The 26,999-nt window shown below is 52.6% G+C and overlaps 14 protein-coding genes across 14 annotated transcripts; 7 read left to right on the top strand and 7 right to left on the bottom strand.

Moving 5' to 3' along the window:
* Nucleotides 1–58: 58 nt before the first annotated feature.
* N7482_007539 (uncharacterized protein) lies at nt 59–816 on the top strand (the record flags this gene model as incomplete). The annotated part of the gene is made up of 2 exons (XM_056689664.1): nt 59–276; nt 354–816. The coding sequence occupies 2 exons, from the start codon at nt 59–61 to the stop codon at nt 814–816; spliced, it is 681 nt and encodes a 226-aa protein (XP_056542093.1).
* A 145-nt stretch (nt 817–961) lies between these two features.
* Nucleotides 962–2,284, bottom strand: N7482_007538 (ankyrin repeat domain-containing protein; the record flags this gene model as incomplete). Its single annotated transcript, XM_056689663.1, has 1 exon — nt 962–2,284. One exon carries the CDS (start codon nt 2,282–2,284, stop codon nt 962–964), a length of 1,323 nt encoding a protein of 440 aa, XP_056542092.1.
* Nucleotides 2,285–3,475: 1,191 nt separating this feature from the next.
* Nucleotides 3,476–4,388, bottom strand: N7482_007537 (putative transcription initiation factor TFIID subunit 13; the record flags this gene model as incomplete). The annotated part of the gene is made up of 2 exons (XM_056689662.1): nt 3,476–3,948; nt 4,013–4,388. 2 exons carry the CDS (start codon nt 4,386–4,388, stop codon nt 3,476–3,478), a joined length of 849 nt encoding a protein of 282 aa, XP_056542091.1.
* A 924-nt stretch (nt 4,389–5,312) lies between these two features.
* N7482_007536 (pentatricopeptide repeat protein) lies at nt 5,313–7,775 on the bottom strand (the record flags this gene model as incomplete). Its single annotated transcript, XM_056689661.1, has 1 exon — nt 5,313–7,775. The coding sequence occupies one exon, from the start codon at nt 7,773–7,775 to the stop codon at nt 5,313–5,315; it is 2,463 nt and encodes an 820-aa protein (XP_056542090.1).
* Nucleotides 7,776–8,091: 316 nt separating this feature from the next.
* On the top strand, nt 8,092–8,682 carry N7482_007535 (CCDC12/cwf18 family protein; the record flags this gene model as incomplete). Its single annotated transcript, XM_056689660.1, has 1 exon — nt 8,092–8,682. One exon carries the CDS (start codon nt 8,092–8,094, stop codon nt 8,680–8,682), a length of 591 nt encoding a protein of 196 aa, XP_056542089.1.
* A 402-nt stretch (nt 8,683–9,084) lies between these two features.
* On the bottom strand, nt 9,085–9,846 carry N7482_007534 (uncharacterized protein; the record flags this gene model as incomplete). Its single annotated transcript, XM_056689659.1, has 4 exons — nt 9,085–9,222; nt 9,271–9,349; nt 9,426–9,728; nt 9,803–9,846. The coding sequence occupies 4 exons, from the start codon at nt 9,844–9,846 to the stop codon at nt 9,085–9,087; spliced, it is 564 nt and encodes a 187-aa protein (XP_056542088.1).
* A 998-nt stretch (nt 9,847–10,844) lies between these two features.
* On the top strand, nt 10,845–13,455 carry N7482_007533 (putative R3H domain protein; the record flags this gene model as incomplete). The annotated part of the gene is given in 6 exon segments (XM_056689658.1): nt 10,845–10,895; nt 10,947–11,605; nt 11,620–11,766; nt 11,825–11,965; nt 12,022–12,553; nt 12,595–13,455. 6 exon segments carry the CDS (start codon nt 10,845–10,847, stop codon nt 13,453–13,455), a joined length of 2,391 nt encoding a protein of 796 aa, XP_056542087.1.
* A 774-nt stretch (nt 13,456–14,229) lies between these two features.
* N7482_007532 (mitochondrial 54S ribosomal protein bL17m) lies at nt 14,230–15,068 on the bottom strand (the record flags this gene model as incomplete). Its single annotated transcript, XM_056689657.1, has 2 exons — nt 14,230–14,733; nt 14,853–15,068. The coding sequence occupies 2 exons, from the start codon at nt 15,066–15,068 to the stop codon at nt 14,230–14,232; spliced, it is 720 nt and encodes a 239-aa protein (XP_056542086.1).
* A 402-nt stretch (nt 15,069–15,470) lies between these two features.
* N7482_007531 (MICOS complex subunit Mic12 family protein) lies at nt 15,471–15,917 on the top strand (the record flags this gene model as incomplete). Its single annotated transcript, XM_056689656.1, has 2 exons — nt 15,471–15,491; nt 15,564–15,917. The coding sequence occupies 2 exons, from the start codon at nt 15,471–15,473 to the stop codon at nt 15,915–15,917; spliced, it is 375 nt and encodes a 124-aa protein (XP_056542085.1).
* A 306-nt stretch (nt 15,918–16,223) lies between these two features.
* N7482_007530 (DUF5315 domain-containing protein) lies at nt 16,224–17,009 on the bottom strand (the record flags this gene model as incomplete). The annotated part of the gene is made up of 1 exon (XM_056689655.1): nt 16,224–17,009. The coding sequence occupies one exon, from the start codon at nt 17,007–17,009 to the stop codon at nt 16,224–16,226; it is 786 nt and encodes a 261-aa protein (XP_056542084.1).
* Nucleotides 17,010–17,595: 586 nt separating this feature from the next.
* rps23 (40S ribosomal protein uS12) lies at nt 17,596–18,167 on the top strand (the record flags this gene model as incomplete). The annotated part of the gene is made up of 2 exons (XM_056689654.1): nt 17,596–17,854; nt 17,989–18,167. 2 exons carry the CDS (start codon nt 17,596–17,598, stop codon nt 18,165–18,167), a joined length of 438 nt encoding a protein of 145 aa, XP_056542083.1.
* Nucleotides 18,168–19,220: 1,053 nt separating this feature from the next.
* Nucleotides 19,221–20,745, bottom strand: N7482_007528 (translation initiation factor eIF2B subunit beta; the record flags this gene model as incomplete). Its single annotated transcript, XM_056689653.1, has 4 exons — nt 19,221–19,293; nt 19,361–20,210; nt 20,273–20,568; nt 20,648–20,745. The coding sequence occupies 4 exons, from the start codon at nt 20,743–20,745 to the stop codon at nt 19,221–19,223; spliced, it is 1,317 nt and encodes a 438-aa protein (XP_056542082.1).
* A 626-nt stretch (nt 20,746–21,371) lies between these two features.
* nemA (Nem1-Spo7 phosphatase catalytic subunit NEM1) lies at nt 21,372–22,980 on the top strand (the record flags this gene model as incomplete). The annotated part of the gene is made up of 2 exons (XM_056689652.1): nt 21,372–22,776; nt 22,838–22,980. The coding sequence occupies 2 exons, from the start codon at nt 21,372–21,374 to the stop codon at nt 22,978–22,980; spliced, it is 1,548 nt and encodes a 515-aa protein (XP_056542081.1).
* A 2,591-nt stretch (nt 22,981–25,571) lies between these two features.
* N7482_007526 (oleate delta-12 desaturase) lies at nt 25,572–26,886 on the top strand (the record flags this gene model as incomplete). Its single annotated transcript, XM_056689651.1, has 3 exons — nt 25,572–25,634; nt 25,686–26,460; nt 26,519–26,886. 3 exons carry the CDS (start codon nt 25,572–25,574, stop codon nt 26,884–26,886), a joined length of 1,206 nt encoding a protein of 401 aa, XP_056542080.1.
* Nucleotides 26,887–26,999: the final 113 nt, after the last annotated feature.

Here is a 26,999-nt window from a genome sequence, read left to right as displayed (position 1 = left end):
TTTGCACCCCGGATCTTTCCCCATTTTCCCCAGTTCTTCAATCCTCCCACCTCCAGCCATGCAGACAACCCACAAACAAATGCGGGAACTCAAAAAACCCCATGGGGTACCGCCACCCACCAACGCTTACAGTCCGCATTCAAGAAATGCAGCTTTTCAAGCCTGTGAAGCTTGCTATTCTCGAAAAAAGCGATGTGTCATGAGCCCGAGTCATCATCAATGCACCTATTGCTTCAGAGAAGGCCAACGTTGCGTACCGAGGGAGCGACCGGTCAGGTATTGCTTCGCTTTCCGGTTTACTACTGGGTCAATAAACCAATGACGCTAACTGTTCAACTTTTGTCGAACTACAGACGGGTGCGAAAATACGTAGATGAGGCCTCCGATGAGCCCCCCCGCCCCAAATATGATTTGCCATTGCCGCATGGAATCGACCATGAGGTGCCGCGATGGAGCGCAGTGTATTCAATGTTCTCGGAAATGATGAGGCTGATTCCTCCTGGGGAAAATGGGGAAGGTGAAGAAAATGAGGCTAAGAATAATCGGAAGCGTGCTGTTTCTACAGATGACGAGCACAGCCCTAATCGGAAAAAGAGTTGTCCCGCCAACAAACACTCGTCCAGCCGTGCTTCACAAGCCCCCGATATTCAACAAACTCCCAATACCATGATTCACGAGGCAGGTCATAGAACATCATCCTCTGGTGTCTTACCTACGTCGAAACCCTCTATATCCGCCCCGACGAACCGTCCATTACCTGGGAATAATGGCACGGGAATCTGTTTTGGGGAACTGGATGGTTTGCTTCGGTTCTGAGCATTGCCTTGAAACCAATCGATATATGTACATTTCACACTTAAATGTCGGCCACAAAGTGCTTGAGGAGCCGTTCGGAGTTATATTTTGGAGTTTTCAATCCACACCGTGTTAGCTGCGTTTCCCCACGTGGAGCTTATTATTTTTAAGTCTTATCAGCAATGGCTGGTCTTTCAAGAAGCTTTGCAACGCCCCCGTGACCACTTATGACGGCCCACAATGCCGCTGTCCGACCGTGATGATCCTCGGTCTCTATGCAAGCGCCTTTCTCGAGAAGAAGCCCAACAACTTCCTCGTTGCCAGCCTTCGCAGCCAACGACAATGCGGTTTGGCCATGGTAGTCCTCAGACTCCACATCGGCACCTTTATCAAGTAGGAGTCTCGCCACCGATACGTGGTTTCGTCGCGCAGCCCATCCCAGCGCCGTTCGCCCGTACTTATGGTCCTCCACTTCCAAGCAAGCGCCTCTCTCCAGCAGCAACTTAATCAGCTTAGACTCCCCATACTGAACACTCCATAGCAGTGGTGTTCGCCCATGCTGATCTGCGATCTCAAGGAAAGCGCCCGTCTCAACCAGCAGCTGCACCATCGCAACATGTCTTGCTTCTGCGGCCAGCAGCAGCGCGGTCCGGCCTGCCTCATCACAGGCCTCTATATGAGCACCTTTGTCGATCAGAAACTTTGCCATTTCTGCATGCTCATTGTGGGCCGCCCATAGCAGTGGGGTTCGGTTTTCCTGGTCTCGAGCCTCCAAAAAGGCGCCGTGATGGACAAGAATCTTCGCCGCCCACATTCGTTTCGTCTCGGCAGCCACCAACAATAGTGTTCGCCCAAAGCTGTCTTCCTGTTCTATATCGGCACCGTTCTCAACAAGCAGCTGGATGGCCGTTTCTTGACATTGGTCGATTGCCCATGACAATGGTGTCAAGTTCTGCAGGTCCCTGTGGTTAGGATTGGCCCCATGGTCCAGGAGGATCTTAGCGACTCCTTCATACCCCAGCTCTGCCGCTACCGATAATGGCGTCCGGCCGGACTCATCTCTTGCTTCGAGATTGGCACCTCTGTCAAGCAGAAGTTTGGCAATCGTTGGGTCTCGGGCGCAAAAGAGCGGCGTGCGACTCTGGTGGTCTCTTGGTTCGAGGCTGGCGCCGCAGTCCAGCAACAGCTTGACTGTCGCCTCATGTCCCTCCTGGACAGCTATTGCCAGCGGTGTTCTTCCTCGTTCATCCTTGCCGTTGATATCGGCACCTTTGTCGAGTAACAAACTTACCGCCCTCTCATCGCCGCTACCTGCAGCTGAGGGGAGCGATAGTTCGCATTTGGGCTTCTCTGGCTTGATTGTGGTACCCTTTTCACAAGAGCTTGGGGCATAGATCTTGTGGTCATCATCCACAACGCTGTACGATGGTGTAGAGCTATCAGCATCTCTAGAATATGAGGCACGGAGCTTTTTGATGAAAAGTGACATGGAAAGTTGACGCATAGTCGGCAATTATTCGGGATCAAGGACGCTCTCTGTAATACGTAGAAAAAGGTCCAAATTCGTGCGAATGCTTTGGCTTTAATCCCTGAGACTCAGGGTCAGTTTCTGGCCCCTTGTAGATGGAATGAGGACATGAAACCCCAGGTTTGTGCCGCATATCTGAAAGAAGGGATGGGATCCTAACCACCTCGTGGTGAGGCACCGAGGCATTCAAATAGCAACTGCAAGGTTCAGGCACCAACTGCAAGGCATGATTTGTTCTGGAATGTACCGATCGATTACTTACACTGACCGTGTCGACAATTACCTTCCTAAACGGTATAGGACAAGTTAGGAATGAGGTGGTTTGTTTGATATAGCACAAATATTCGGGCATCTAGAGCGTTATCTCCGATGGTCGGATGGTACGGTCCTATGATGTAGAGGTTATCATTCCTGATTTTGAGCTTCCAGAAAACCGGGCCACTCCCTTTCAGGCAACCCGCGTTCGAATCGCGGTAGGACCTTAGCTTTTTGCCCTTTTTTACCCCAAATCGAAAAAGCTTCGTTTCTACTTGATATATACAGTAGATACATGCTCCTAACCTTATGTCGTGGCTTTTTTTTTTTTTTTTTATAGAACTGAGGTCCTGGTCCAGCTAGGGAGAAGCAGGTTGACCCTTCCAGCCACAGTTTAGCAGAATCTTGTAGGAAGAATACAGTATGCAGTCCTGACCTTCTGGTTTTATCGTAAACTGGTGACTATCATGACACCCATGAACTCTACTCTATGTGCGAGATGAGCATACTCCTCCAAGAAAAGTGGTTGACCATACCACGCAGGGGAACAGGGAAATATGCCTATATGCCTGGTACTAATGCTACTGTGGAAAAAGATAGGTACCTCCATCATGGTGCTATACAGCTTGTTCTAGCTGAAGGGTGATCCTACGAGGAAGGCCAAATACAACCCAACTGCTTGTAATATGCAGAGCTGTAGGATTTATTTGCCTCTGGAGGGGTCCAATCTGCCCTGTAGACAATTTTTAAGAAAAGTCTTGTCATTGTATTATCCATGGGTATTTCCTGTCTGTCCAAGTAATATGACCACCATAACTCCAGATAGAATAATAAAGAAGCAGGCCCGCAACGCCGATAATGATTTTACTACTCAAAGAGTATCCAGAAAACTCATTCTCACCCGATAGTTTTCCTTTTCTTCGGAACCGACTCCTCTGTAGCATCAGACCCCCTCCTTGGCGCCGCTGCCCTTTTCCCCTTCCCTTTACCCTTCTTCCCAGTTGTTGTACCCGCCACGCTCTCCGCGCCATCATCTTCCACCGGAGCAGGACCCTTCTTCCCCGCGTCCTTAGCAACCTGATCATCATTCTGGTCGAATGCTTTGCGCGCTTCCTTGAGTTCGCGCTCCATGCGCAGGAGCTCCTGCACACGACCGAGCTTATTGGGGTCGCGGCGCAGCGCGAACCGGAAGTCGTCGACCTTGATCTTCTGTCGGCGCGCGTGGTGCGCGACCTGCGCCGCGCCGTGGCAGAGTTCCAGAATGAAGTCTGTCACAATTTCGTCGAGGACGCGAACTGTTTCAGGGAGGGGCTCGGAGGGGAATGATGGGTGTGGGCTGGGGTCGCCATAGGCGAGGAGGAGAAGGCGGACTGGGGCGGTATGTATGTTAGCAGGACTGGTCAGGATAGAACTTAGAATGATTGGAAGACATACGCTCAGACGAAAAGTTCATCTGGCCCTTGTGCCGAGCGGCACGAGCACGAGGTTCTGCCATTCCGAGCTTGCGTGCGCGTTTCTTTGAGGAAGCTTCAGGTTTGGATGTGGGCGCTGGCGGTGCCGGCGGTTTATAGCCGGGATGATAGCCCGCGCAGATAAGCTCTGTTTCGTGTGGACTCCACGGCCACGGCGGGCTGAGCTCGGGATGAAGATGAATCGACTCAGACAAGCGTAAGGTTGTTAATGGAGCTGGCGACGCTTGTCCAGGAGGAGGCGGAGGCGATGGAGTTGAAGTTTGCGTAGTTGGCGACGGGCGCCAGCGGAGGCGCTGAGGAGCGCCCCAAGGCGTATGGGCCGTGCGCCTGGCGGACATGGCGGGCAGAATGCGGGCGAGGGTGAGTTTCAGCCAACAGCTGTTGCCTCTCAACACCCGCTCGCGCCTCGGCTTCTGCCTCCTTTGATTCTCTCGCGGAGCAGGTAGACCTGCAATTCAACATGGTGAGTTCTAAAATGTCACAAGTTCCTGGAGAGGGACATCCAACGGCTGTTCAGGCACATGTAGCCACGTCGGCATACTGTGTACTTTCGCATCCACGACATCATGGCTAACCGTGAGACGTACCTTAGTCGGCTCTGTTTAACTTCCAATCACTGCTCCTAGTGATTCTTCTTATCATCTGCACGAGTACCTATGCCCACTCGATTATGCCCGGTATCATGGACCGGAACCAGAATGGGTAGGATTCCGTCCCAGGGTGATCGGAGTGATAGAAGCGGGGAACGAAAAGACTGATTGGTTGGAATAGGCTGCTTGGGATATTCTGGAAGTGTGCTCGAGTAGGAGAACGACTCAGTCCATATGTCAGCATATGCTGCTTCCTGATGGCTGTAAGACTACCGCGGACCTGTCAGTCGCTTAGAATATATACTAACCGGTTGATGTTTCATGCAGTGCTCTATCTTCTTCGGTGGCTGAGCGCTCTGCTCTCACTTCCCTGGTTATGAGAGTGACGGAACGAAATGAGAGGAAGAGAGGCGGCCAGACCTATTTATCTATCCAAAGCGTGATAGGACAGATGTTAACGGATCGGGGGTTCTCCAGTCATTTACAGCGATGACCTATTGCTTCAAGCGCACGGGAAATTCCAAAATTCATAACGATTCTATGTATAGTACATGAGAGCCAAATTTACACAAATGGCAAAACCAACGCTTGCTCCCAGATAGGCCGACGAGGGCCACATGCAAAATACACTATCAAGACACAGAAATGAACAAAATCAAAGGGTATCCGATCTCACGCCTTGGACTTCTTCTTGTCGCCAAGTTTCTGCAAGCCTTGCTCAATGAGCTCTTCGCGCAACACATCTTCGATAATGGCAGGACGGTGTGGCGTAGAGGAGTGAACAGTGTCTGCCTCCTGGGTGGCATTATCAAGCTCGTCCACAGCAACCCAGAGACGCTCCGGGTCACGGAGGTAGCGCAGGGACTTCATAGTATAGGAGTCGAGGGCGTATCCTTCCGCTTCCATGGCCTTCATGGCGGCAGCAGTCTCTGGCACTTTCTGTGCGTTGGCGTAGCCGTTGATGATGAGGTTCCAGGTCACGTCGTTATAGTGGACTTTGTGCTTCGCCATCATCTCCTTGATCTTTTCTGCTGCAGCCGCTCGCCTGTGCCAGATAAAAACGCTCAGAAGAATCGCCCAAGTACGGTAACTCGGCTTTGTATGCTCGATGGCCGTGCCAGTCGGGGGATGAAGCATATCTTCCACAATCCGGACGCAGGAATGCAGAGCACGCGAGCTCTTGCGAAGGGCAATTAGGAACTCATTGTATGTGTGATCAGTCGCAGCCAGTGGGGCAATGGTAGGATGGCCCTGACAGACAAGCTCGTGGAATCGGTGGTAGATGCGTTGCACAGTCGAGACACGGCTCCGGCAGCGGAAATATGTGGCGATCATAATGTACAGGGCCATAGGAGTTGGGGGTGATTTTGGCCCTTCATCCTGAGGCTTGTAGTGAGGGGGTATGATGAGGAGCTCTTTGAGCGGCGTGATATCATGAAGTTTGTTGTACATATCAAGCATCGAGTAGAAAACACCAGAGGGGTCAGAATCTACATCCATATGCTTAGCCGTAAAGACGTAGTGGGAGTGGAAGATTTTGTTGGCGACGAATGGATTCTTGCGGATTTCTTCTTGCGCATCGACCTCGTTGATCAATTCGTGCACCCGGGCTTGGTCTCCCCGGGAAACCGCATCAGTCAGAAGAGTGACGTAGGTATAAGAGTCGAAAGTGTAGTCTTGGCTGGTCATAAATTGAAGCATGTCAGCGCCAAGCTGGTGGTCGCCGGTTTTGAAGGCGTTGGAGAGCACGACGTTCATCATGTCCCGGTCAGGTCGAACACCCATCTCCAGCAATTGTGGGAGGATCCGGAAGTTGCGCCCATCTTCGCTGTCCTCGACGGTGTCCAAAGTCAACAGCTTGCAGCAGTGGCGAAGAACTCCCTGAGAGTTCATTGTGAAGGCAGGATCCTTAAGCCTTGGGACGAGTTTCAGAGCACTCAACGCTCGATCAGCATCTCCAAGCTGGGTAAACCGGTTCACTAGGCACAGCTGTGTTTCCGCTTTCCACTTGATCTTCCTTGCTTTCATCGTACGGAAAGCCAATCGGACACCGTACGGCCTGGCTCGTCGAATATAGAGCCGAATGCCCTTTTGCGGCGGTGCGATTATGGGCCAAGTGCTCGGACGCAGGCAATACTCGATCATCCACGAGTATGAATGTGAGCGAGGGCCAGTTTCCCAATTCTTCAGCTCTGCGTAGTAGAAGTTGTCAACATATAGAAGACAGTCCGTGACCATGGTAAAGTCCGGCTTCTCCTTGCCCTTCATTGTAACCACCAGAAAATCCAAAAACAGCTTTGGATCATTCTGAAGTAGCCAGAAAGCCAAGGCTTGCCATTGCGCAGCTTTGACATCTCGATGGCTAGCCTGCCAAACTTCTCGAAACTGCCCATTGCAATCTTCTTGAATCTTAGCCAACATGGCTAGCCCATCCTTGTCCAATGACGGTATGACGCTCATGTCGTTGACTTCACGCTGGTAATGTTTGGCCTTATAGATCTCTTCATACGCACGGTGCCACGTCGAGAGCCCCATGCCTTTTGAAGAATAGATCGCCCTTCCACGAATACTTGTCGCCAGAGCCACCGATTTCTTGTTGAGAACTCTTTTCTCACGTTGAATCTCGTTGTTAAGTCTGTGAAGTACAGAGGTTGCGTGTCTAGTGTTGAGACCATCCGAGGTCATTATCCTCTTGACAGATCTTTTAGACACTAATCGCGGGCTAGTATCGTTGCGACGACGCTGAGGGCGACCGGTGGGCTGGCGATTCCGACTATCTGTGTTCGTATCTTGATTTGTTTCATTTTCTTGGTCGATGGAGTTGCGACGGCCGAACTGCCGTTGAGATTTTGTTCTTCCCGATCTCCAATTTTGATTCTGTCGCTTGTTCAAGTCCGAGTCTGAACCTTTGGGTTGCTCGCGGTTGCTTTTCAACTGCTCGACGGTGAGATCTGCAAAGGTGTGCCCTTCTCCGCCGGGTTGTGAGGCCGCCGAGGTATGATTCGACACATATTGAAATGCATGTCGCGTATTCGGTGTCCGCAAGCTCCGCTGCCAGCGGCCGGGGCTCCTACATGGTGCCGAAAACAGAGCCTGGAGGCGGGGGCGGACCAGCTGATGCGGACACAATGACATTCAGGGACCCGCGATCGCTTGCATCGAAGACTGACGAGGGCAAAATAAAGGGCGCAAATTGCTGGGAGAAGTTCAGTGTTGGCGACGCGGTCGATCGGAAAGATTGAAGACAAGATAGAGACCGCCCGATTTTGCTGTGGCTGAAAGTGTGGCGCGCCCCATCGTTATCGCTCAAACATCATCACCCACCTCCAACTTTTTCAAGGAGCGGAGGACGTTGGGGTTTCTTCTGTGTCGCTTTTGTGAATCTTCCACCTAATCCGAATCTTCAGCTTCTTCTCTTTCCCTCCTTTTACATTCAACCTACCTTCATACTATGTCGTCGAGCCACGCCTCGCTGGATGCGGCCTCCAACGACCGCAAAGCCCGCCTGGCCAAGCTCGCCGCGCTTAAACGCAAGCAACCCGAGCCGGAGGACTCGACAGATACCGGTGCCGGTGGCGATGCAAAAGACAACTCTAGCCCCGATGTGACAACGACGTTCCTCTCCGGCCGCAATTACGACGCCGAGACCCGCGGACCGAAATTGGGCTTCGAGCAAGGTCCGCAAGAGGGGAAAGTGACGGTGGAAACCCAGGCCGCCGAGATCGCGGAGGCTGTGAAGGAACAAGCTCAGAAAGACGAGGATGCCGACCAGCCCATCGACCTGTTCAAGCTGCAGCCGAAGAAGCCCAATTGGGATCTGCGGCGGGATCTGGACGAGAAGCTGACTACTCTCAACGTGCGGACGGAGAATGCTATCGCCCGCCTGGTACGACAGCGAATAGAGACTGCACAGCGCGTGGCGAAGGAACGGGGCGCAACTTCGAATGGCGACGGAGGGGAGGAAGTGGGCATCGAAGGTGATGCTCTGGTGGAGGGAATCCATATCCGGGAGCAGGAAGACAACGACGAGGATACGATTTGAAGTGATACCCTATACTGCAGAACTGCGGTCACTGTCTGACCCTTCTGCTACTGTAACTTTTATGATCTTTGATTATCTCATGTCCATTAAGTCCGGCTCGTCTCTTTTCTGTTGGTCTGGGGCGTCTGATTGGGGTCGAAGGTACTTTACAGACACAAAAAAAGCGCTGAAAATGTTTTGCACGTCGGAATGTATGGATATGCTATTAATACAGGATGTTCCAGTGATAGCTAAGGAACGAGAAGTTGGCCATGTCTGTTCGCCCGAGCCATACTTGCGCCAATGGCCAGATTACCCGTCATAAGATCTGGAATAAAAAAAACCGTTCGCTTTTAGACACTGTCCGGATCTACCGTCCCAGATTCATAGACTGAGTCAATGCAAGACGTTTGCTATATGGACTTAGGCTTCGTTCCCGAGGTGGTCCTGCGCGCGCCCTGGGTTCCTGCCTGGATCGTCCAGGCTGCGATGGTTGCGGAGGCCCTTGTAGCGGTTCTCGATCTCGATAAGAGCGTTTTTGTGAATGGTCGTAGGTAGCATCTGGTGTCATGGAACGCCGTTCTATTGCGATCCGACTCTGGTCCACACTCTGGCTGCGCCGGTCTCTTTTTCGAGAATCATGCCTTTCCGAATCACGGCTTCTTCCACGTTGCCCGGGGCTGCTTTCCTGGCGTCGTCGTCGGATGTTCCTGTCATCGGTCCATTCTCTGGACCTCGATCGGTGCCTGGCGCCTGAAGAGTACCCCTTTGCGGAGTAGCCGTCCGAAGAGTCGCTGTATCTTCTCTTTCGAGTATCACCATGAGGTGGTGATGCTGAACTGCGGTGGCCATTGGTATGGGAGCCATGCTTACTGTGGCGGTCTGGCGACGCTGACGCGGACCGATTGGTGGATATTGTTGAGATCGAGTTTGCGGAATCCGATGATAGAGACCTCGCTCGCTTCGGAGAGTGCCCATGGCGGCCTTCCATATCCTCGCTGTCATGATCTCTCTTCCGGCCACGCTCCTCCTCCCGTTTTGCGAGTATCTCGTCCGCCACGCCGGTCCTAATCTCCACGTTAGTCCCCAATTTGGGTGAGGGGGGAGAAAACAAATAAAGAGGCAAACACAAGCAACATACGTCCTCTGTAAATCAGTAGGCACCTCGGTTGTGAGCTTAGGCATCAGCCGAGGGTTCTGCAATTGTTGGGTCCGTGATGGCCGAGCCGTATATGGGCGTTCCTGCGCCGTTGCTTTGCATTCATAGCTGTAATGCCGTGCATAGAAGTCAGTCGAGCACCAATCGGCAACAAGGCAAGGGCCACATATCTCGTTTCAAGCATTTTTGGCATAAAGTTGTCGCAGAAGCTTTGCTAGGCCCGGCTCGGAGCCCCGGAGCATTTCGATAGCGGTTCATAGCACAGTAAGGATAAGGCCCGTCGGAGTCAGAGCAGGATGGTTTGCACGAAAAGGAAGACGGTGGAAGCTCGATATTCAGACGTAGCACCGGCCGGTTCACAACGCGCTTCGTCCGCCGCGGTTGTTCTCATTGGAAAGGAAATTGTAGGCGCGCGGTAAAAGCGGTCGGGCGCGGCAAAATGGCGCCCACGAACCCTTCAGGCGTTGAAGAATAATCAGAACTACGACTCCCCAACGCTCCTTCTCTCCGGCACTATCCATTCGGCTTTCTTTGACCCCGGTGTGGCGTATACCCGTGGCCAGCTCATATAGTGGCATTCTAGGCCTGGTCCCTCCTCGCCCCGTCCTGGACCCTCCACCCATCTCCAATTGAGGTCTCTATTGCCTTTACCATGAACCAGCTTTGACATCGTGTGAGGCCCACTTTCCTAGTCCATTTCTCCGCATAGAGCGCTGCCTCGTACGAATACATAAATCACGGGTCCTTCCGGCAACATGAATGAAACCGTGCTGACTCGTTGCCTGCTCACAGCTTTCCCTAATGGCGAAGGTCCTTTATCAGAGAAATGTCTTTCTTTTCGGACTTGTGTGAAACGGAATACTCCAGTGACCTACTTTCGATTCAATCGTCGTTTTCGATTTGCCTGACACCGGAGACGTGTTGAGTGCCGCTGTGGTGTGGCTTTGATTTCTATAACATCGGTGCAATCTTCGAAACCTCATCGCAACATCCACCCCGACAACAATCGCTGGGTGCAGTTGCTATGGCATCTCCGAGGACGACCACTGGGGACGCACACTTCTACTTTACCAAGGTAAGCTGCTTCACGCCTATCTACTGGCTTCACTGCCTAATTGTTTATTAGGTTGCTGCTATGTCTGCACCCTCCAACCCCCAATCGCTGGCGGCATCCGACGAGAACGGCAGCGCTCCGCCGGTCGATATCACTTCATGTGCGGAATTACTTGAAACTGGAGCTTCCGTACCCGGTCCTCACAACCTGAACACCATCAAGCGGCAGATCCCTCCAGGTGATCCCGACGTCGACGATCTGACGAAAGCCGTGCAGGAGGTCGATGTCACCCTGCGGAAAGTCCGTGAAGGCTCAGGATCTTCAATGGATGGTCAGGACAATGGCCTGCTCAAGCGCGAGAACTCCTTTGAGGATGATCGTACCCACCTCTCAACCTCCTCCACCAAAATGACCAATTTCGACTCCAAAAGCTTGGCGTCAGTGACGACCTTTGCTATGGATGAGAAAGACTCAGTTCGACCTGACGACAGTGCGAGCGTTCAAGCCATTGATGAAGAGGAATCTCTTTCCGGGGCTGCCTCTGGTGCTCCAAACTCGGTGACGGGTTCTGAGGCTGGTGGACGTGCATTCCGCGACCACTTCCGAGACCACTTCCGCGACAACAATGCTCCACGACCGCGCGGGGTCCTCCTTTGCCTAGCCCTCTTTTCAACAGTGGCAACCCGCGAGGGGCTGCTATTATTCCTCCAGATTCGGTTGCGAACAATTTCGTGCTCCCGGCCAGTCCTGAGAACCCGCCGAATGCCCAGAGCATTCATCCATTCCCACTTGAGCCGGATGAGAAACTCGTAACGGCGATGAAAAACATCAAAGATCGCCTGATGATCCTTGGAATAGAGGAGAAAATTCGCTACTTCATCGAATTTTCCAGGTAAGAGAGATCATACTTAGCTTCCTGGTATTGCTCCAAGACTAACCTTTCGGCGCAGTGAACAATCCTTGGAACTGCCACCGGACAATTCATTTGGCCGACTTCTTGCGCATAGACTAGGGGATTACTACCATTTAACCCATTTCGTGGACAACAACGTGACCTCAGTGCGCCTCCACCGAACACCGTTTTCCAGACTGTAAGTCCACTGCCTTGATCCGACACGGTGGGATCTGAAATGACTAACTTGGCTAGCCCCACGCCGTTGTCCGACTTGTATCCTGCCACCAATGAACCCCTGGCATCTATTCCGGCCATGAAAATCATGCGTCGTACAGATGGAGAACAGCCCTCCGCCGAAGGTAGTGTAGCAACAAGCTCATCTGTACCGTCTAAGGCGGCTTCAGAGTCTGGTGATGTGGGCCATGATGGAGACCGTACCGGCTCGACAGGCCCAATGTCTGCCAAGGACCGTATGGCTATGACCCGAGAAGAACGCGAAGCCAAGTATCAGGAAGTGCGTGAGCGAATTTTCCGCGACTTCCCCGAGAGTGCCAAGTCAGAGGCTAGCGCCGACTCGAACCTGAATATGTCCCGCTCAAGCTCGACCAGTGGACGCAAGAAGAACCAGAGACAGCGTACTCCTCATGATGACGGCTTCGAAGCTCGTTCCCAGTTCAACCCCTACTATCCGGGACTGCAATACAATAACAATGGTTCGCCGGCTTACAATGCGGCTGGGGGGATGGCTCCTACGCTAATCAAGTTCCGTACATGGTTGGGCCCGGTGTGTCTCCCCCTTCCGGCGGCTACATGTCTGCTGTCCAGAACAACGCGATGTACCCGGGGCAGATGGGCATGAACAACGTGCCACAGTATCCAATGGCAATGTCACCACAAATGGCCTCTAGTGGCTCCTGGCAAGGAGGAAACATGCCGCAGCAGTCGCCATTCTCTGGCTACTCTTCAATGAACCAGCCTGGTTTGTTGGGTCAACAGCCATCGACCAAATCCTCGCCAGCCATGAACAACTTCCCTACCCCACATTCTCCGCAATTCCAGCAGACTCATAATTGGAACTCAGGACCCTTCCCTGGAAACTTCCAGCCATCTCCGCATCAGCGCAACCAACCTCCTGTTCCTTGGGCCAACTATCCTGCTCAGTCAATGACCTCCAACATAGCCGCCTATCCCTACACCCAGTACCCTGGGCAGCACCTGAACCTGGGTCTTCAGAACCCTGGGAACCCCGGGATGGCAGGTAACTTCCCCGGATCCCACTTCAATCCCCAGACCCGCTCGTTTATCCCGGGGGATGCTGGGATGCAGCGGCACCCAAGCAAGGGCGCGCAGCAGCAAATGCAGCCGTACGGTAACCGACCACCCAACACCACCCAGCCCAACTGGCTGTCTAGATTCCCAGAGTCTATTCCCAACCAGACCGTCGACCACTCGCCAGCCGCCAACGCATCTCGCATTCCGAATACAAGCACCCAAACCTCCATCGCAAAATGGGGTATTCCATCCCACCTCCCTCCCAAACCCCCTCCCTCTGAAGTTCCTTCCGACTTCGAGCTGAAGCATCGTACCGGCTTGCCCACTCCGGCAGCCGCCAGAAACGGCATCTCTGGCATCAAGAACGGGCCTCTGGTTGTTTCAGGGGGAACCTTCCCCTCAAAAACGGACTAGATTCGTGGATGATGACTCGAACAAGGGAACAATTTCTTGTTCTTTTAGCACTTGTCTCTGCGCATGCAATCCGTGCTAGTGGAGATGGTAGCAGTGGAGAGGCGTTTATGCCTTCATGTGTGTATCAGCCCGGTTGGCTTGTACAGTTAGCAAGCTGCATAGCGATCTGAGGGCTCAAAGAGTAACGCGTCGTTAGCCATCAAATCACATATTTCAATGTCTACAACCTGCCGCGGATTGTGTTTCCGATCTGAGTGATAGTGAAATTGTAGTCGACATCCTTATTGAGAACACATAAGGGGTTATTTCGGTGTTTCTGCATTAAAAGCCTTTCTATAGTTAAAACTTGTTAGTCGCCGGCCACCTTATCTAGGAAAATATGGTTCTATCTTTCTTTATTGGTCCGCAAATTGACTGGTTTCCGCAAAAAATATATTTGTTCTCAAACTTGGCACTGACCGTTATCCTAGTTGCTCCTGACAATGCAAAGTAAATTCTTCCAGTGAGATATGCTTAGGCTGCGAGTTATGTGTAGTATGTGAAGTAGATGAAGAAGAGGTATAGATATATTTTATACTGTACACAGGCTATGTCACATGGATGCGGTCACAACGGAGGGAAAACTAGATACCCGAAGCAGCAAAACTCCTATGAAAACAGACAAGAAACGGAAAATCCACGGTTCACCGGCGTTGAAACAGGAATAACCAATCCACTGGAGATGAGACCATTATGCATCAATCCGCGACGCACACGAGCCACCGAAACTTCCACTCACTGCGCCGACTTGAGCCCATCAACCTCCTGAGCCAGACGACCAGCCTGAGTCTCACTCCGCCGAGCCTCCTCCTGCGCAGCCCTCGATTCCTCACTGTGAGGAAGCACAGGCACAACCTCGGCTTCGGACTCCCGGATCTGCAATTTCTGGACAGCCGCTTCCAGCGCATCGACACCGTCCTTTCGGAACTGCGTGACCTTCTTCTTATTCAGAGTGGTAAGCTCGTGTTCGGTGAAGCCCTCTTCACGCTGGCGCGCGATTGCGCGCGCCGTCATCGCGAAACGCATGTCCTTGGGTCCATCGACGAGTTCGAGGATCGCACTCGGCGCTTGGTCGGCAGGCTTGCGCTCAGGCACGGCGTTCTTGTCGGCCTTGCGGACGGAGTAGTATTCGTATTTCTCCTTGGGCTCGACACGGAGCACACGGGTGTAGCCGCCTGGTCGATCGGCGTAGCGTTCGCGAAGGGGGCCGAAGAGTTTAGGGAGGATATCGTGAGGTTTCTGAGGGAACTATTAGCAGCCAATCTATATCGGGACACAGAGTATTTTCCTCTTTATAACCGGAATACGGCTTTGGGGATGGAGAAAATGGGAGAACCGTGGGGAGGACAATCACGTACATAGAAAATCTCCAATGCCCGTCTCCGGCTGGCCTCCGAGTTCTTCTTGCCCAGTGTAATCAACTTATCCGCCAACCGCTGCGCCTCTTTGGCCTTGGCCCATGTTGTTGTAATCGATTCATTCTCGAAGAGTGAGGTAACCAGGTTGCGGAGCAGGGCCTGTCGATGCGAGGACTTGCGGCCCAGGTGCCGGTATTTTCCTCCGCCGCCAGCCATGGTGGGAGAGAGAGTGGGTGTGTGCGTGTGGGTTAGGGAGGTGTAAAGAGAGAGAAAAGGAAATCAAGACACAATTGAGACCAAAAGCACGGGACAGACGGCTCAATTGTTCCCTAGAAATGCAAATGCTAGTCTGCCGGAGGTCGCGAGGGAGTTCGGCTCAAAAGATTCGTCGGGGGCCCGCCCAATCGGAGAGCTTCCACCGCCTTGTCCGACTTCCTTTTTCCGGGCGCAGCGACGGCTTCACCATACATTCAGTCTCTGTTATTAATCTTCTTTCCCTGTGAAAGGCAGTACTGACCTAGACCATATCCTGGTCCGTGGACTCTGCACCTAAATTGACGCGTTCAGCTCGATTGAAGCCGCCGGAGCCTACAAAACCTCACTCATCTCGGGACCGCGATGGGTTTCGTCTCTGGATTTGTACGTCCTGCTTAACACTTAATATGTCCGATATCTGAGTACTGTGGTCTGATTCCTCTCTACAATCAACAGTTCAGTGGCTTTGCCCTCACCACCTCCATCTTATACATCACCATCACGGTCCATCGCGCCACACGCCTCGAACAGCGCCGACAGATCCGCGAACAAGTCGATCAAATAAACTGGCTCGCCGCTTCTGCCGGTGCCTACGACCGGCGCTTCTTTCCAGAACACCAGGCCCAGCGCCCAGAAGAGCAACATGGTCGGAGAGAAGACCAAATCACAATGAAAGAGGTTCTGAAGCACAAGTGGAATCAAGAAATTGAGAAACTTGCCGGCAAGGCGCATGAGACTCGCTGGGAAGATGTGAGGGAGACCGCATCAGAGGGTTGGAAGGCTATTTTGCGGTTGGTGAAGAAGGACTGAACCCTGGGCCGTATCTGGTTGATTGATTGTATAATGTATTATAAAGGTTGGTCTTGCATGGTGAGCGGCGTTAGGATACCCCAGGCATATTTATTTGATGCGCTCAATTTTACAAGTTGTCTTTGCTGGCTTTCTCTTTGGGTAATGTACATGTATTAGCAGGCTATAGCTCCAGATGGCTGGTGCATCGCATGCAAAGTTGTAGATGCGTCCAGCGCGGGTTCGTAGCGGCGTTAATAGCACCCTCCATGAAGATGTGCTGGGTGATCAAAGGCTAAGGCTCCAATGCAGACCGGGGCTCGCTGGTCAACCGGAGTTGGTGGACGACGGTGCAGCTGTCCCACTCTCCGAGTCACTCCAAATATCCTTGCTTTCGCTCTCGACTGTGCGCATAGCCTGGGAGACATCCTCCAATTTGGCAACCACGTCCAGCACACCCTGGTTGACTCGGTCAAAGTATCGGTCATTCGCCTCGCGGCGCTTGCGCGCAAGAATGATATCCTTCTCGGTCTCTTCGTCTAAGGTTCGATGGGAGACCCGGTCTTTGCTAGGTGCTTGCTCATTCGTCGTGGCGTCTGCACTTTTCCCTTCCCCCGAGCCTCGACGTTTTGCACCCGTAGCAGAGTTCTCGCCGTCGATAGTGTTGCGGCTAGAACCAACAACTTCATCGTCGGCCTCGCTGCGGGCCCATGCCTGAGCCAGCTTCAGTTGCTTCAGGCGTAAATCCTCTAGCGCCTCCGCGTGCTTCTCGCCAAAGACATGCTCGCTCGTCACTGCGCATAGTTCCACCTCGGAGAGTGCACTTTGCATTTCCTGCCAGATGGCGTCTGACCCGTCCACATCGTTTTTGGAGTACTGTCGGGACATGAATGGAGAGAGCAGGCTACGGTTGTCGGCGCAGCCGCCATCGTTGCCCCGATTAGACTGGTTGCGATGGAGGGGTGGAGGTTGGCTGCCGGAGGGAGTCACGAGTGCGGGCCCAGCAGGAGGTACGGAGAGAGAAATGTTGGATGCATTGTGTGATGGCGGACCCTGGAACAGGGCTGGCGGTGGAAGCCGCTGAGAGCTTTGGAGCTTCCTGGAGGAATCCATCGGGGGACTACCGCGTGGATGGAAGGATGTATAACAGCAGGCAATAGTTCGTTACTGGCGCGGTCCGGAGCTGTCCAAGGTGAATCCCGATAAGCGATAAGGTTGTTATCTTATCGGGGCTATGCTTACCTAAAAGGCGGGTGGGGGGTTTGTCCGATCCCGTGACTCGCTTAGGGCAAAGCGCACAAAGTCAGGTGAGGGAGTGTCCCAAGCAAGCGAGTGCGCCGGCATTCAAGGGAAATCCGAAACCTTCGACTTTTCGACACCCCACGACCCTCAGCCTTTGGCGACAACACCCATTCTCAGTCGGTACGTATCGACCCCTGAGCATTCCCTGTGATATTATTTCGGACAAGCAACACCTGGAATCTCTTTTTGTGTGTTGTCGTGGTTGCGAGCGACTCGACATCAACCCCCAACTCTCAAGTCAACCATCCCGGCTGCACGCACAAAAATTCCCGACTCGTCCTTGTCCTCACCAGCATACCCATCGAGCCCATCACACGAACCCACTCGCCGTTGTGCAAAATCAGACCGCAAACTAACATTCATTTTTCTCGCCTCAGACCGACCAGCATAATTCAAGATGGGTAAAGGAAAGCCCCGTGGTCTCAACGCCGCCCGCAAGCTCCAGGCGCACCGCAAGGAGCAGCGCTGGGCCGATCTCCACTTCAAGAAGCGCCTGCTCGGTACCGCCTTCAAGTCCTCTCCCTTCGGTGGTGCTTCCCACGCCAAGGGTATCGTTCTGGAGAAGGTCGGTGTTGAGGCCAAGCAGCCCAACTCCGCTATCCGGAAGTGTGTCAAGGTCCAGCTGATCAAGAACGGCAAGAAGGTCGCTGCTTTCGGTGGGTGATCCCTTATCAATCTTTATGTGGTCGAAACCTGGCTATGTCGAGCGACTTGAGCGCTTCGACCATGTACCATCTGGCAGTCGACTGCTACAAACAGGATCATTGCGCTAACTGAAGCCATTCTACAGTCCCCAATGACGGTTGCTTGAACTTCATCGACGAGAACGACGAGGTTCTCCTGGCCGGTTTCGGTCGTAAGGGCAAGGCCAAGGGTGATATTCCCGGTGTCCGTTTCAAGGTCGTCAAGGTCTCCGGTGTCGGTCTCGCCGCTCTGTGGAAGGAGAAGAAGGAGAAGCCCCGCTCTTAGAGGAGCCCATCAAAAGCAAAATGCGGTGGACAGGGTGATGGAGTGTTGTGGGGTCGGTGCCGGACAGAAAGCCCGTCTTCATCAGCGCCTGGATTTCATGAGAACTTTTTTTGGGGAATAACCACCCGGGCGGGCTTTCGTCTGGATTCATGTGTGCGAATTAACACGATTTGATACAAATTCCAAAAAGATGGCGCTATGATATTTCATCTTTGGGGACTTGATGTCCTCCTCTCAATATCCTTCACTGAGTATCCTCGTTGGTTCTCTAATAATGTGTAGACAGCCTCGAGCGTTGCGCTACGTAGCTCAAGGCAGACGTAGGTAGTTCAACCCATTCACCAGCCCAGATTCTTTAAATCACCCTAATAGGACCACTAAGGTGGTTGGGTTTCTATCCAACACAACATGTACCTATCCTCAAACTCCGTTGTACATTTCTATCAGCTTCAACCCTGGTAGCTACGGCCTTGTTGTCGTTTAATATATATATCTTTTACATGGTGCCAAATTGGGTATCATTTCGAAAATGAGGTTGCTATAACCTAAGAAGTACCTAGGCGAGAATAATATAGTGTGCCGGTCATCCCCTGACTCCGAGCGCCCTCATAAAAGCGGCGGTAGGTAAAATAGGGAAGCCCCATCCGACAGAGGAGATCTGGTGCCTAGAGTCACCTATGTAGCCGGTCGTGTAGATATACATCTTGCCCGTTCCTGCCTCAGCTCTATCACCGCTATACATCAACCTTGGACGGCTTCGTTTGATTCCTTCATAATATCAACCTGTAAGCAAGTGCCATATAGGACTGTTAAAAGCTCCGCTGTATGCGTAGTATTGAATCAGAATGCACAGCAAAACTCTTTCGCATCAATCCTGAATATTTTGATTTCTATATCTATCGCACACCGATCCCATATAGAAAACCCTGACAAGACTCCCGCATAACGTTCATCGCACATCATTCTCGGGTATCGTTTCCAACATGGGCCCTCCTGCCAGTGGCAGCGTCAGTAGACTGCCCACTAAGAAATTTTTGTTGACTAGCCCCTCGTTTAAAAGCTGATATCCTCCTTCCGATAGTGGTCGGACACAATACGGTAGAGGTATGACGGGGCATGACCGCCTCTGGAATGAAGAACAAACAAACATTAGTCAAACATACGGGTGCAAAGGAACTCGACATGGAACTTACAAGTTGGTGATGTAGAGGTCGACCAGCTCCGCTGGGACATAATCATAGATCGGGTTCTGGACGTCAATCTGGTCGACGAGGTCGCCGTCCTCGTAAGGGAGGACCTTACTGGCGTCGCCATACTCAATGAGCGAGTCGAAGTCAAATGGATAGACAGGGCTCAATTTGTAAACACCGCTGACGACAACGACGGGGGTTTGGTGGACCTTGGCGGCGCGAGCAATGACCCGGGTGCCGGCAGCAGCAACAAGGCCGCCGTTTGCGAGGACAGAGTGAGTTCCTAGGATGACTTTGTTGACACGAGACATCAGAGCAAAGACCGCAGAGTCTGGGATGAGAATGACGGTGATGCCGAGGGCGATAAGAGGCTTCTGGAAGGACTCGAAGCTCAGGTGCTCATCGTCACCGGAGGAGTTGCCGCTGACAGTCGCGTGAGTAGCCTCGTGGTTATTCGGAAATGACTCGGCGTGAATGACAGTGAACTTGCGCTTGGAAGCGGCCTTGACGAGGAACTTCTGCACAGTCGTGGATGAAGTATGTGTGAGGATGATCTCGTTGGAGTGGATATGCTCTAACGCGTAGGAAGCAATCTGATCATCGACCTGACCCAGCTCATCGATAATCTCACCAATGCCTTCCAACACTTCGGCCTTAACATCTTTGCTGCTAGGGCCATGGCCGGGTATCCGCCCATTTGGAGATTGGGTACCTGGTGTGCTGGGTAGCGAGTGGTCTGCATCGGGGTGGGAAAGGAGGCTGAACATGGACTGGAGTGTAGGGCGGGAGGATGAGCGTTCTGCGCCTTCTGCACGCAGCGAAAGCGCATCTCTATCCAAGGGCAGTGACGCATCTGTTCAAATTTGGGTCAGTGCCGGATTGAAGGATGTGAGTCATGGAGATCTGCGGACTAACCGTCAAAGGCTCGAGGAGTTTGGGGTTGGCTCTCTGATCCAGCTTCACTCAAAGTAAACTCAGCTTCACGGTCGTCTTCCGCCTCATCGCGAATAAGGCCAAGCACCCGTCGCACAACGTTGCCCACCACCATCTCGCGCGGCTGGGCCGCCATGAGCCGCCTCCCCACGCTCTGCACCCGCTCAATGAGCTTTGCCGGGTCAGATGTCTTGCATACTGAGACAACATGCCGAAGCAGATACGCAGTTGCTGTAGCGCACGATCGCGAATGGCGAATCTGACGTCGTTTGAGCAATCTGAACAGAATGAGTCCAAATTAGCAATGAAATCGCTCGTCGCGGGTGGGCCGGGCCAGGAAGATGGAAGGAGGCGTACGAAATGAGGTTTTCGATAGAGGTATCGACCGGGTGGGTCTTGAGCGATTTGAGGAAGGACCCCAAGCCCGGCGTCAGGGCAAGCGACGTGGATGGCATGAGGAAGTGGGATATGCGATACAGCGAAGCAGGGCAGTCTGTAGGGGAGGTTAGCGAGCTTTCTTCGAGGTCACCAGTGGTGGAATCCAAGAGTCATGATGTAGAGTAACCTACCTTCTGAATTTTTGAGGTGAAGATAAAGAGATATCTGTTCCTGCAGGAGACTGACGCTCAAGTGAGGGCAAAGTGGGCGACAAAGAAACCGATTTTCTGCCGTTCGACGCCTGTCCGCTTCCCCACACTTTGCTACTCTTCACGGCCCTCCCTCCTTCTCCTTTTCGCGTCTGTGGCGTGCTTCTCTTTGCTTCTTTACTTTAATATCTCCCTCCATCTTCGGTCCCTTGCAGTCGCCTTCTGCATCTGCGGCAGCAACCGGCCTGGAGTTGAGCGCGAAAGTAATTCCGCGGCCCGGGTGAGACTGGCGCATTGAGGTCTGTAGAACCGCGAGTCGTGCATCTAGCTTACGCCTCCTTGCGATACCCCTCCTTTCCCCTTGAGAACCTCCACGACCCTACGATTGCTCCCCCAATGGACCGCTCTAAGTGATTTTGACGAGTCGCTCACGATCAAACCTGTCCTTTAGATCATCTAAAGCGGCCCCTGCCTCCCGTGGGCCTTGTTGGAAGATGAACTCGCTGAACATCCTCTCCTCGCGAGTCATCGGGCAGTCTTCCAGCTCTACGCGTCCACGATCGCAATCCCAAGGCGAGAAGCGGCGCGCCGCTGCGCCAGGCAACTTTGACTTCAGCAAGCACCGGTCCTACAGCGAGGACAACTTCCGGACGAGCATCGCCTTGGAGAAGAGCTACGACGGCACCGGGCCATATGTGGAGGACGATGAATACGAGGGCACACATCCATCATTTGATGAGAAGACCACCTTACTGCACGGTATCCAGAAAGATGGCATCCTCTCAACGAAGAGCACCTGGCGGCTCATCACCAAGCGGCTCTTCAACGCGATCGCGGAGACGATCCATTTCATTCTGTCTACGCTTGCTGCCCCTGGCATGTACCTGGCCCAGTGCTTTCAAAATAATGACGGGCATTACTCGCTTCTTGCCCCAGTGAGAAGGATCTGGAGAACTTCTGCCGATACAAGGATCCGATCGGATAACGGGACCTCTCGGGTAGCACCTCGTCCACGAAGTGGCTCCACTCGCACGCCTAGCCCCCAGACATCTCGTGAATCCATTCATTCCAATACCTCTGAATCAGAAACGGACCACGGAGCTGCCAAAGGTCTCACCAGCGCCAAGAGTCGATCGAACAAGGACCAGGGCCCTGATCCAGATCTTGTCCAGGACGAAACCGTACCACGCCGGTCGATACGAATCAAGCTGCACAACGAGGAATCTTTGAAGCGACAGAGACAACAACGGCGGACCCGGAGTGCGGATTTGGGGCAACCGATGCCTGCGGGCGTGACTCGAGTCCAGGGTGCCGTTAATCTGGATAGCCTGAAGTCTCCCACCTCTCCATCCGTTCATCGCATTACAAAGTATCCCCACTCTCCAACTCCACCACGTCCTCTTCTCCCACAACGACTGCCTTCATACACCGGCGCACCGCGAAATACCAAGCTCCCCCAGAAAACATTAGTGCTGGATCTCGATGAGACGCTCATCCACTCGCTCGCAAAGGGCGGCCGCATGTCTAGCGGCCATATGGTAGAGGTCAAGCTCTCCATGCCCGTGACCACAGCTCTGAGCCCAGGCGGGCCGCCGACTGCATTGGGTCCGCAGCACCCGATTCTGTACTATGTCCACAAACGGCCACACTGTGACGACTTCTTGCGAAAGATTTCCAAGTGGTACAAGCTTGTGATCTTCACAGCATCTGTACAAGAGTATGCCGACCCTGTGATCGACTGGCTCGAGCAGGAACGCAAGTACTTTCAAGCACGCTACTACCGACAGCACTGCACGCTTCGCAACGGCGCGTACATCAAAGATCTCAGCTCCGTCGAACCGGACCTGAGCAAGGTCATGATTTTGGATAACAGTCCGATGAGCTATCTCTTCCATGAGGGTGTGTAGCACGCCATGCCGGATATTTCATCTTATTTCAGTTCACTAACCCTGTTTTCTAGACAACGCCATCCCCATTGAAGGTTGGATCAACGACCCGACGGATAACGGGCTTCTCCACCTCGTCCCGATGCTGGAATCTTTGCAATATGTCACCGACGTCCGGGCCCTGTTAGCCCTTCGCCGCGGTGAGATTGAAGCATAATCGCCGTCGCCGTTTCTTTTGCGCTTTTGTGATCATGGATGCGCCCGTAGGTGTAAAGGGAGTTTTGTGAGTTTTGCAAGTATGCTTTTAGAAGCGAAGCCACGTCTTTTCAACAAGAGCAAAACGACCGAAAATGTTTTGGTTGTACGGACTCGAGGACATACGGACGAATGGAGCTATATCATCTGAGCGCAGTTTATTCATAATGGCATGAGGTGTCTTTATTGGCGATGAAATGCACCGTACATATTTCATATCCGAGAGTTTGCGTCTATTGTAGCATGCAAAGTTATCATTGCATGGTGTTGTCGATATTGTTCTCTCTTATGAGAGCCATGGTTCTCGCGGCTCCGCACAAACGTTCTTGTTGAATCGGACAAACACATGTACGGGAACCGACATCAAACCGCCCTGCTTCGCCTCCGTCTAGTCCTTCCGGGCAACGGCAGCCCCCCATATAAGCCCCATTGTAACAACGAATCTCTTGTTGAGCACAGAGTGCCTGGCAATCTGGGCTCCCCTTTGGCTAATGCATTTGGTCTGCATAATAAGCATCATGCGGCTCTCCCAGGCTGCAAACCCAGGATCAGGCACGGCCCGATAATAAGCGATATTCACCTCGCTGGGGCCAAAGAGTGCCAGTCTGCCCTGGGCTGGTGATGCATGTGCTGATGCTCTCTACGAATTTGTTCACTTCTCTTGTCTGGACTCGTTCTTACATCAGAATGATTATGTAGTAGTGTCTCGCTCGATCCTCGCGGCTAATAACGCCGCAGAATCTCGGTATTCCCGAATCAACACTAAGGGAAATTGATGATACTCGGACCGCCTTGAGACTACTGGAGTTACAAAAAGAGGGAAAGAGCCTTATTCCTGTTACAATTGCCCAAAAGAACCCGATGTCTATGTCTGCGGGCCCCGGGGACCAATTGAGGGGCTTATGGACTATAAGTACTGGCTCGTCTCATTCTGGTAACACGCCGACATGCCCCGGTTTCTCTGGAGGATCCCAACTGGAAGTGGATCCTTGATATTGCACCTAGAACGGGGACAAATACCGGCGATAAGAGCCAGACAACAAGAACAGGAACAAATATGAATGATCTTGCGACTGTCTCGGGGCTCTTCTCATCCTCTGCAGGCACAAGCGCGTTCAACTTTGGCTATCATGGAAGCCATACCTGTGGAAGAATCTCAGGCCACTTGAGTGTTCTTTCTTCATGGATTATTAACTAGTAATGGCACAGTAGGGGACATTGCCATATTCCCGAAGAAGTTCTAGAACAACAGAAAAGGATATCAAGGCCAAGACCAAGAGAAAAGAGGTTTAATGTAGCCTTAAGAAGGCTGAGGACCAGACTGAGATATTCCCCTTGTAGATCAAGCCCGACGCAAGCAAATCTCCCTGCTCCGTCGGCGTGCGGAAGAAAACGAGAGAGAGCAGGGGGGCAAGATAACAGATTCGTCAGAAACAACGAAAACAACGAAAGATCCATCCTCGGCTTGCGCCTCTAGCACGACATTCAGAGATGGCTCAGGGACTGATTTGGCGATTTGTTCCCAACCAGGACAGCTGGCTCTCTTACCCTTGCATCCACTGTGCGTATGACAAGCAGACCCAGCATGCTCGTTGCATGCTCGTTGCATGCTCGTTGCATGCTCAGCGTCCCCGATTATCACGAAGTGTGTCGCTGGATGTCGCAACTTCTATCGCTCCCGGGCTCACGCCCCTTTCACATGCAGTTGATCTTCGGTTTCCTTTTCGGTTCCGTTTCTATTTGTTGAGGTGGGTTTCATGGCCCACAATCTCCATTCGGATTAGCTGCCCCGTATGTCAGGGAGCGCTTCCGCGGGGGACTCTTTCCTTTTCCACTGGGATTCTCAACGAATCCATCTGTCCGAGTTTTTTTCGCCTCCTTTTTTTTTTCTTGCTTTCTTTCTTTCTTTTTTTTTTCTTTTTCTTCTCTTCCGCCGCGGCCCGTGTCGGCATCGGGAAATCCAGTCGAGACCGAGATCGGATGGTAATCTGGAACACGGTTCAAGGGACATCAGATTTCAAACCCGAACAAAGCATGAAAGTCAATCGCTGATAATAATACATGATCGGCAAAACACACTAAACTCCATCCAGCGAAAGGGGAAGAAGGAAAAACCAACGCTGCGAGGGCCGCTACAGGAGGCTAGCGATTAGGCTCAAACCTAGCTTGCCCGGAGCCTATCAAAAAGCGAGAAAAGAAATTAAAACAAGCGCCAAGTTCAGAAATCCAAATGGCTCTTCACGGTAGTCCCGCGAGACCCAACGACTTTTCAACGGTTCGGTTGGACAAGTAAGCGAGAATCTGGAACGCCGTCTCGGAAGTTCTCAAGCCTGCCTATCGTGTTGGTCCGTTCTCAACCCCCATCCATGGACGGACTCCGCCACCATCTGGAAAATGGCTAGAAGGGGGCTCCGCATAGGGCTCCATGATTAGGGTAGTTCAGGAACCAATCATTGGACCATGCCTTTATCGTAGATAAATTTTTTTTCTTAACAGGGGGTGAGCTTTTCTTTTGTATTCACCTTGTTACCTGCCGTTGCATTCTATCCAAAGATGGCATCGTCAACGATTCAGACCGTCGAACCGGTGATATATCGCCTGAAGGGCGAAGCCAAGGTAATTCCAGATCCTCGACACGGTCAATTGCAACGCGCTGACCGTCCCCAGCCGGAGGAAATTACATACGGGTTCCTGAGAGACAAAATCCCCGCGCATTGTTTCGACCGCTCTGTGATCAAGTCATTCGCCTACCTGATCCGGGACATCATCTACGCGTCTGCACTCGTCTGGGCCGCTCTGAAGATTGATCTCCTGCCTTCTACAACCCACCGAGTCTGTGCCTGGATTGCCTATGGCTTCCTCCAGGGCTGCGTCGGTGTGGGCATGTGGATCATTGGCCATGAGTGCGGACACGGTGCTTTCTCTGCCCACCCCAAGCTGAATGATACCGTTGGCTGGGCTATCCATTCGCTTCTCATGGTGCCGTACTTCTCATGGAAGATCACCCATGCGAGACACCATCGCTACCACTGCCATATCGAGAAGGACACCGTGTTTGTTCCTGCGGTCGAGGGGAATGCGCAGAACAAGGAGCCCACCATGCTGAAGAAGCTCAAGGAGATGGTCGAAGAAACCCCCTTCTACAACGCCGTCGCTCTCCTCGGACACCAGATCTTTGGATGGCAGGTGTACCTGATGTTCAACGTCAGTGCTGGAAGCAAGAGTCTGCCCGAAAAGCCCAACAGCTCCCAGAAGCTCCGCACCAGCCACTTTGCCCCTCTCGGTTCTCTGTTCACCAGCTCGCAAGCGCCCCTCATTGCAATCACTGATCTTGGTCTCCTGATTGTTGGTGGCTCGCTCTACTACCTGGCCACCCAGATGGGCGCCCTGAAGGTCGTTCTGCTCTATGTTGTGCCCTACTTCTGGGTCCACCACTGGCTGAGTAAGAGTGTCCTTGAACCGTTGATTCATTTTTCATTTCCAATTCTAACGTATCATAGTTGCCATTACCTATCTGCACCACACCCACCCGTCGGTGCCCCACTACGATGCCAACGCTTGGACCTTTGTCAAGGGTGCCCTTTCCACCGTGGACCGGCGGTTTGGCTTTATCGGTCGTCACTTCTTCCACGAGATTATTGACTACCATGTCGTTCACCACCTGTTCCCGAAGATTCCCTTCTACCACGCCGAGGAGGCCACCAATGCCATCGTCCCCTACCTTGGAGACCAGTACCACCTCGATGAAGGCATGTTCCTGAAGTCCTTTGTGGACACCTTCACCACCTGCAAGGTTGTCTCCGATGTCAACTCGGACGGAGTGCTGCACTGGAAGTTCCCGGAAGATGGATCCAAGAAGCAAAACTAGACTGTGGTCTGCCATTTCGAGAAAATTTGGTCGCATTTATAGAGAGCTGTTCTTTTCTGTGTACATTAGATTGATAGACGCTAGAGACCCTGCATATGGATTTAGAGCCCGTC

The sequence above is a fragment of the Penicillium canariense genome, assembly GCF_028826845.1.
Source record: "Penicillium canariense strain IBT 26290 chromosome Unknown utg000004l_segment0_segment0, whole genome shotgun sequence".
Lineage (NCBI taxonomy): Eukaryota > Fungi > Ascomycota > Eurotiomycetes > Eurotiales > Aspergillaceae > Penicillium > Penicillium canariense.
Note: the sequence above shows the minus strand (reverse complement) of the source record. Positions and strands in the feature narration are given on the sequence as shown.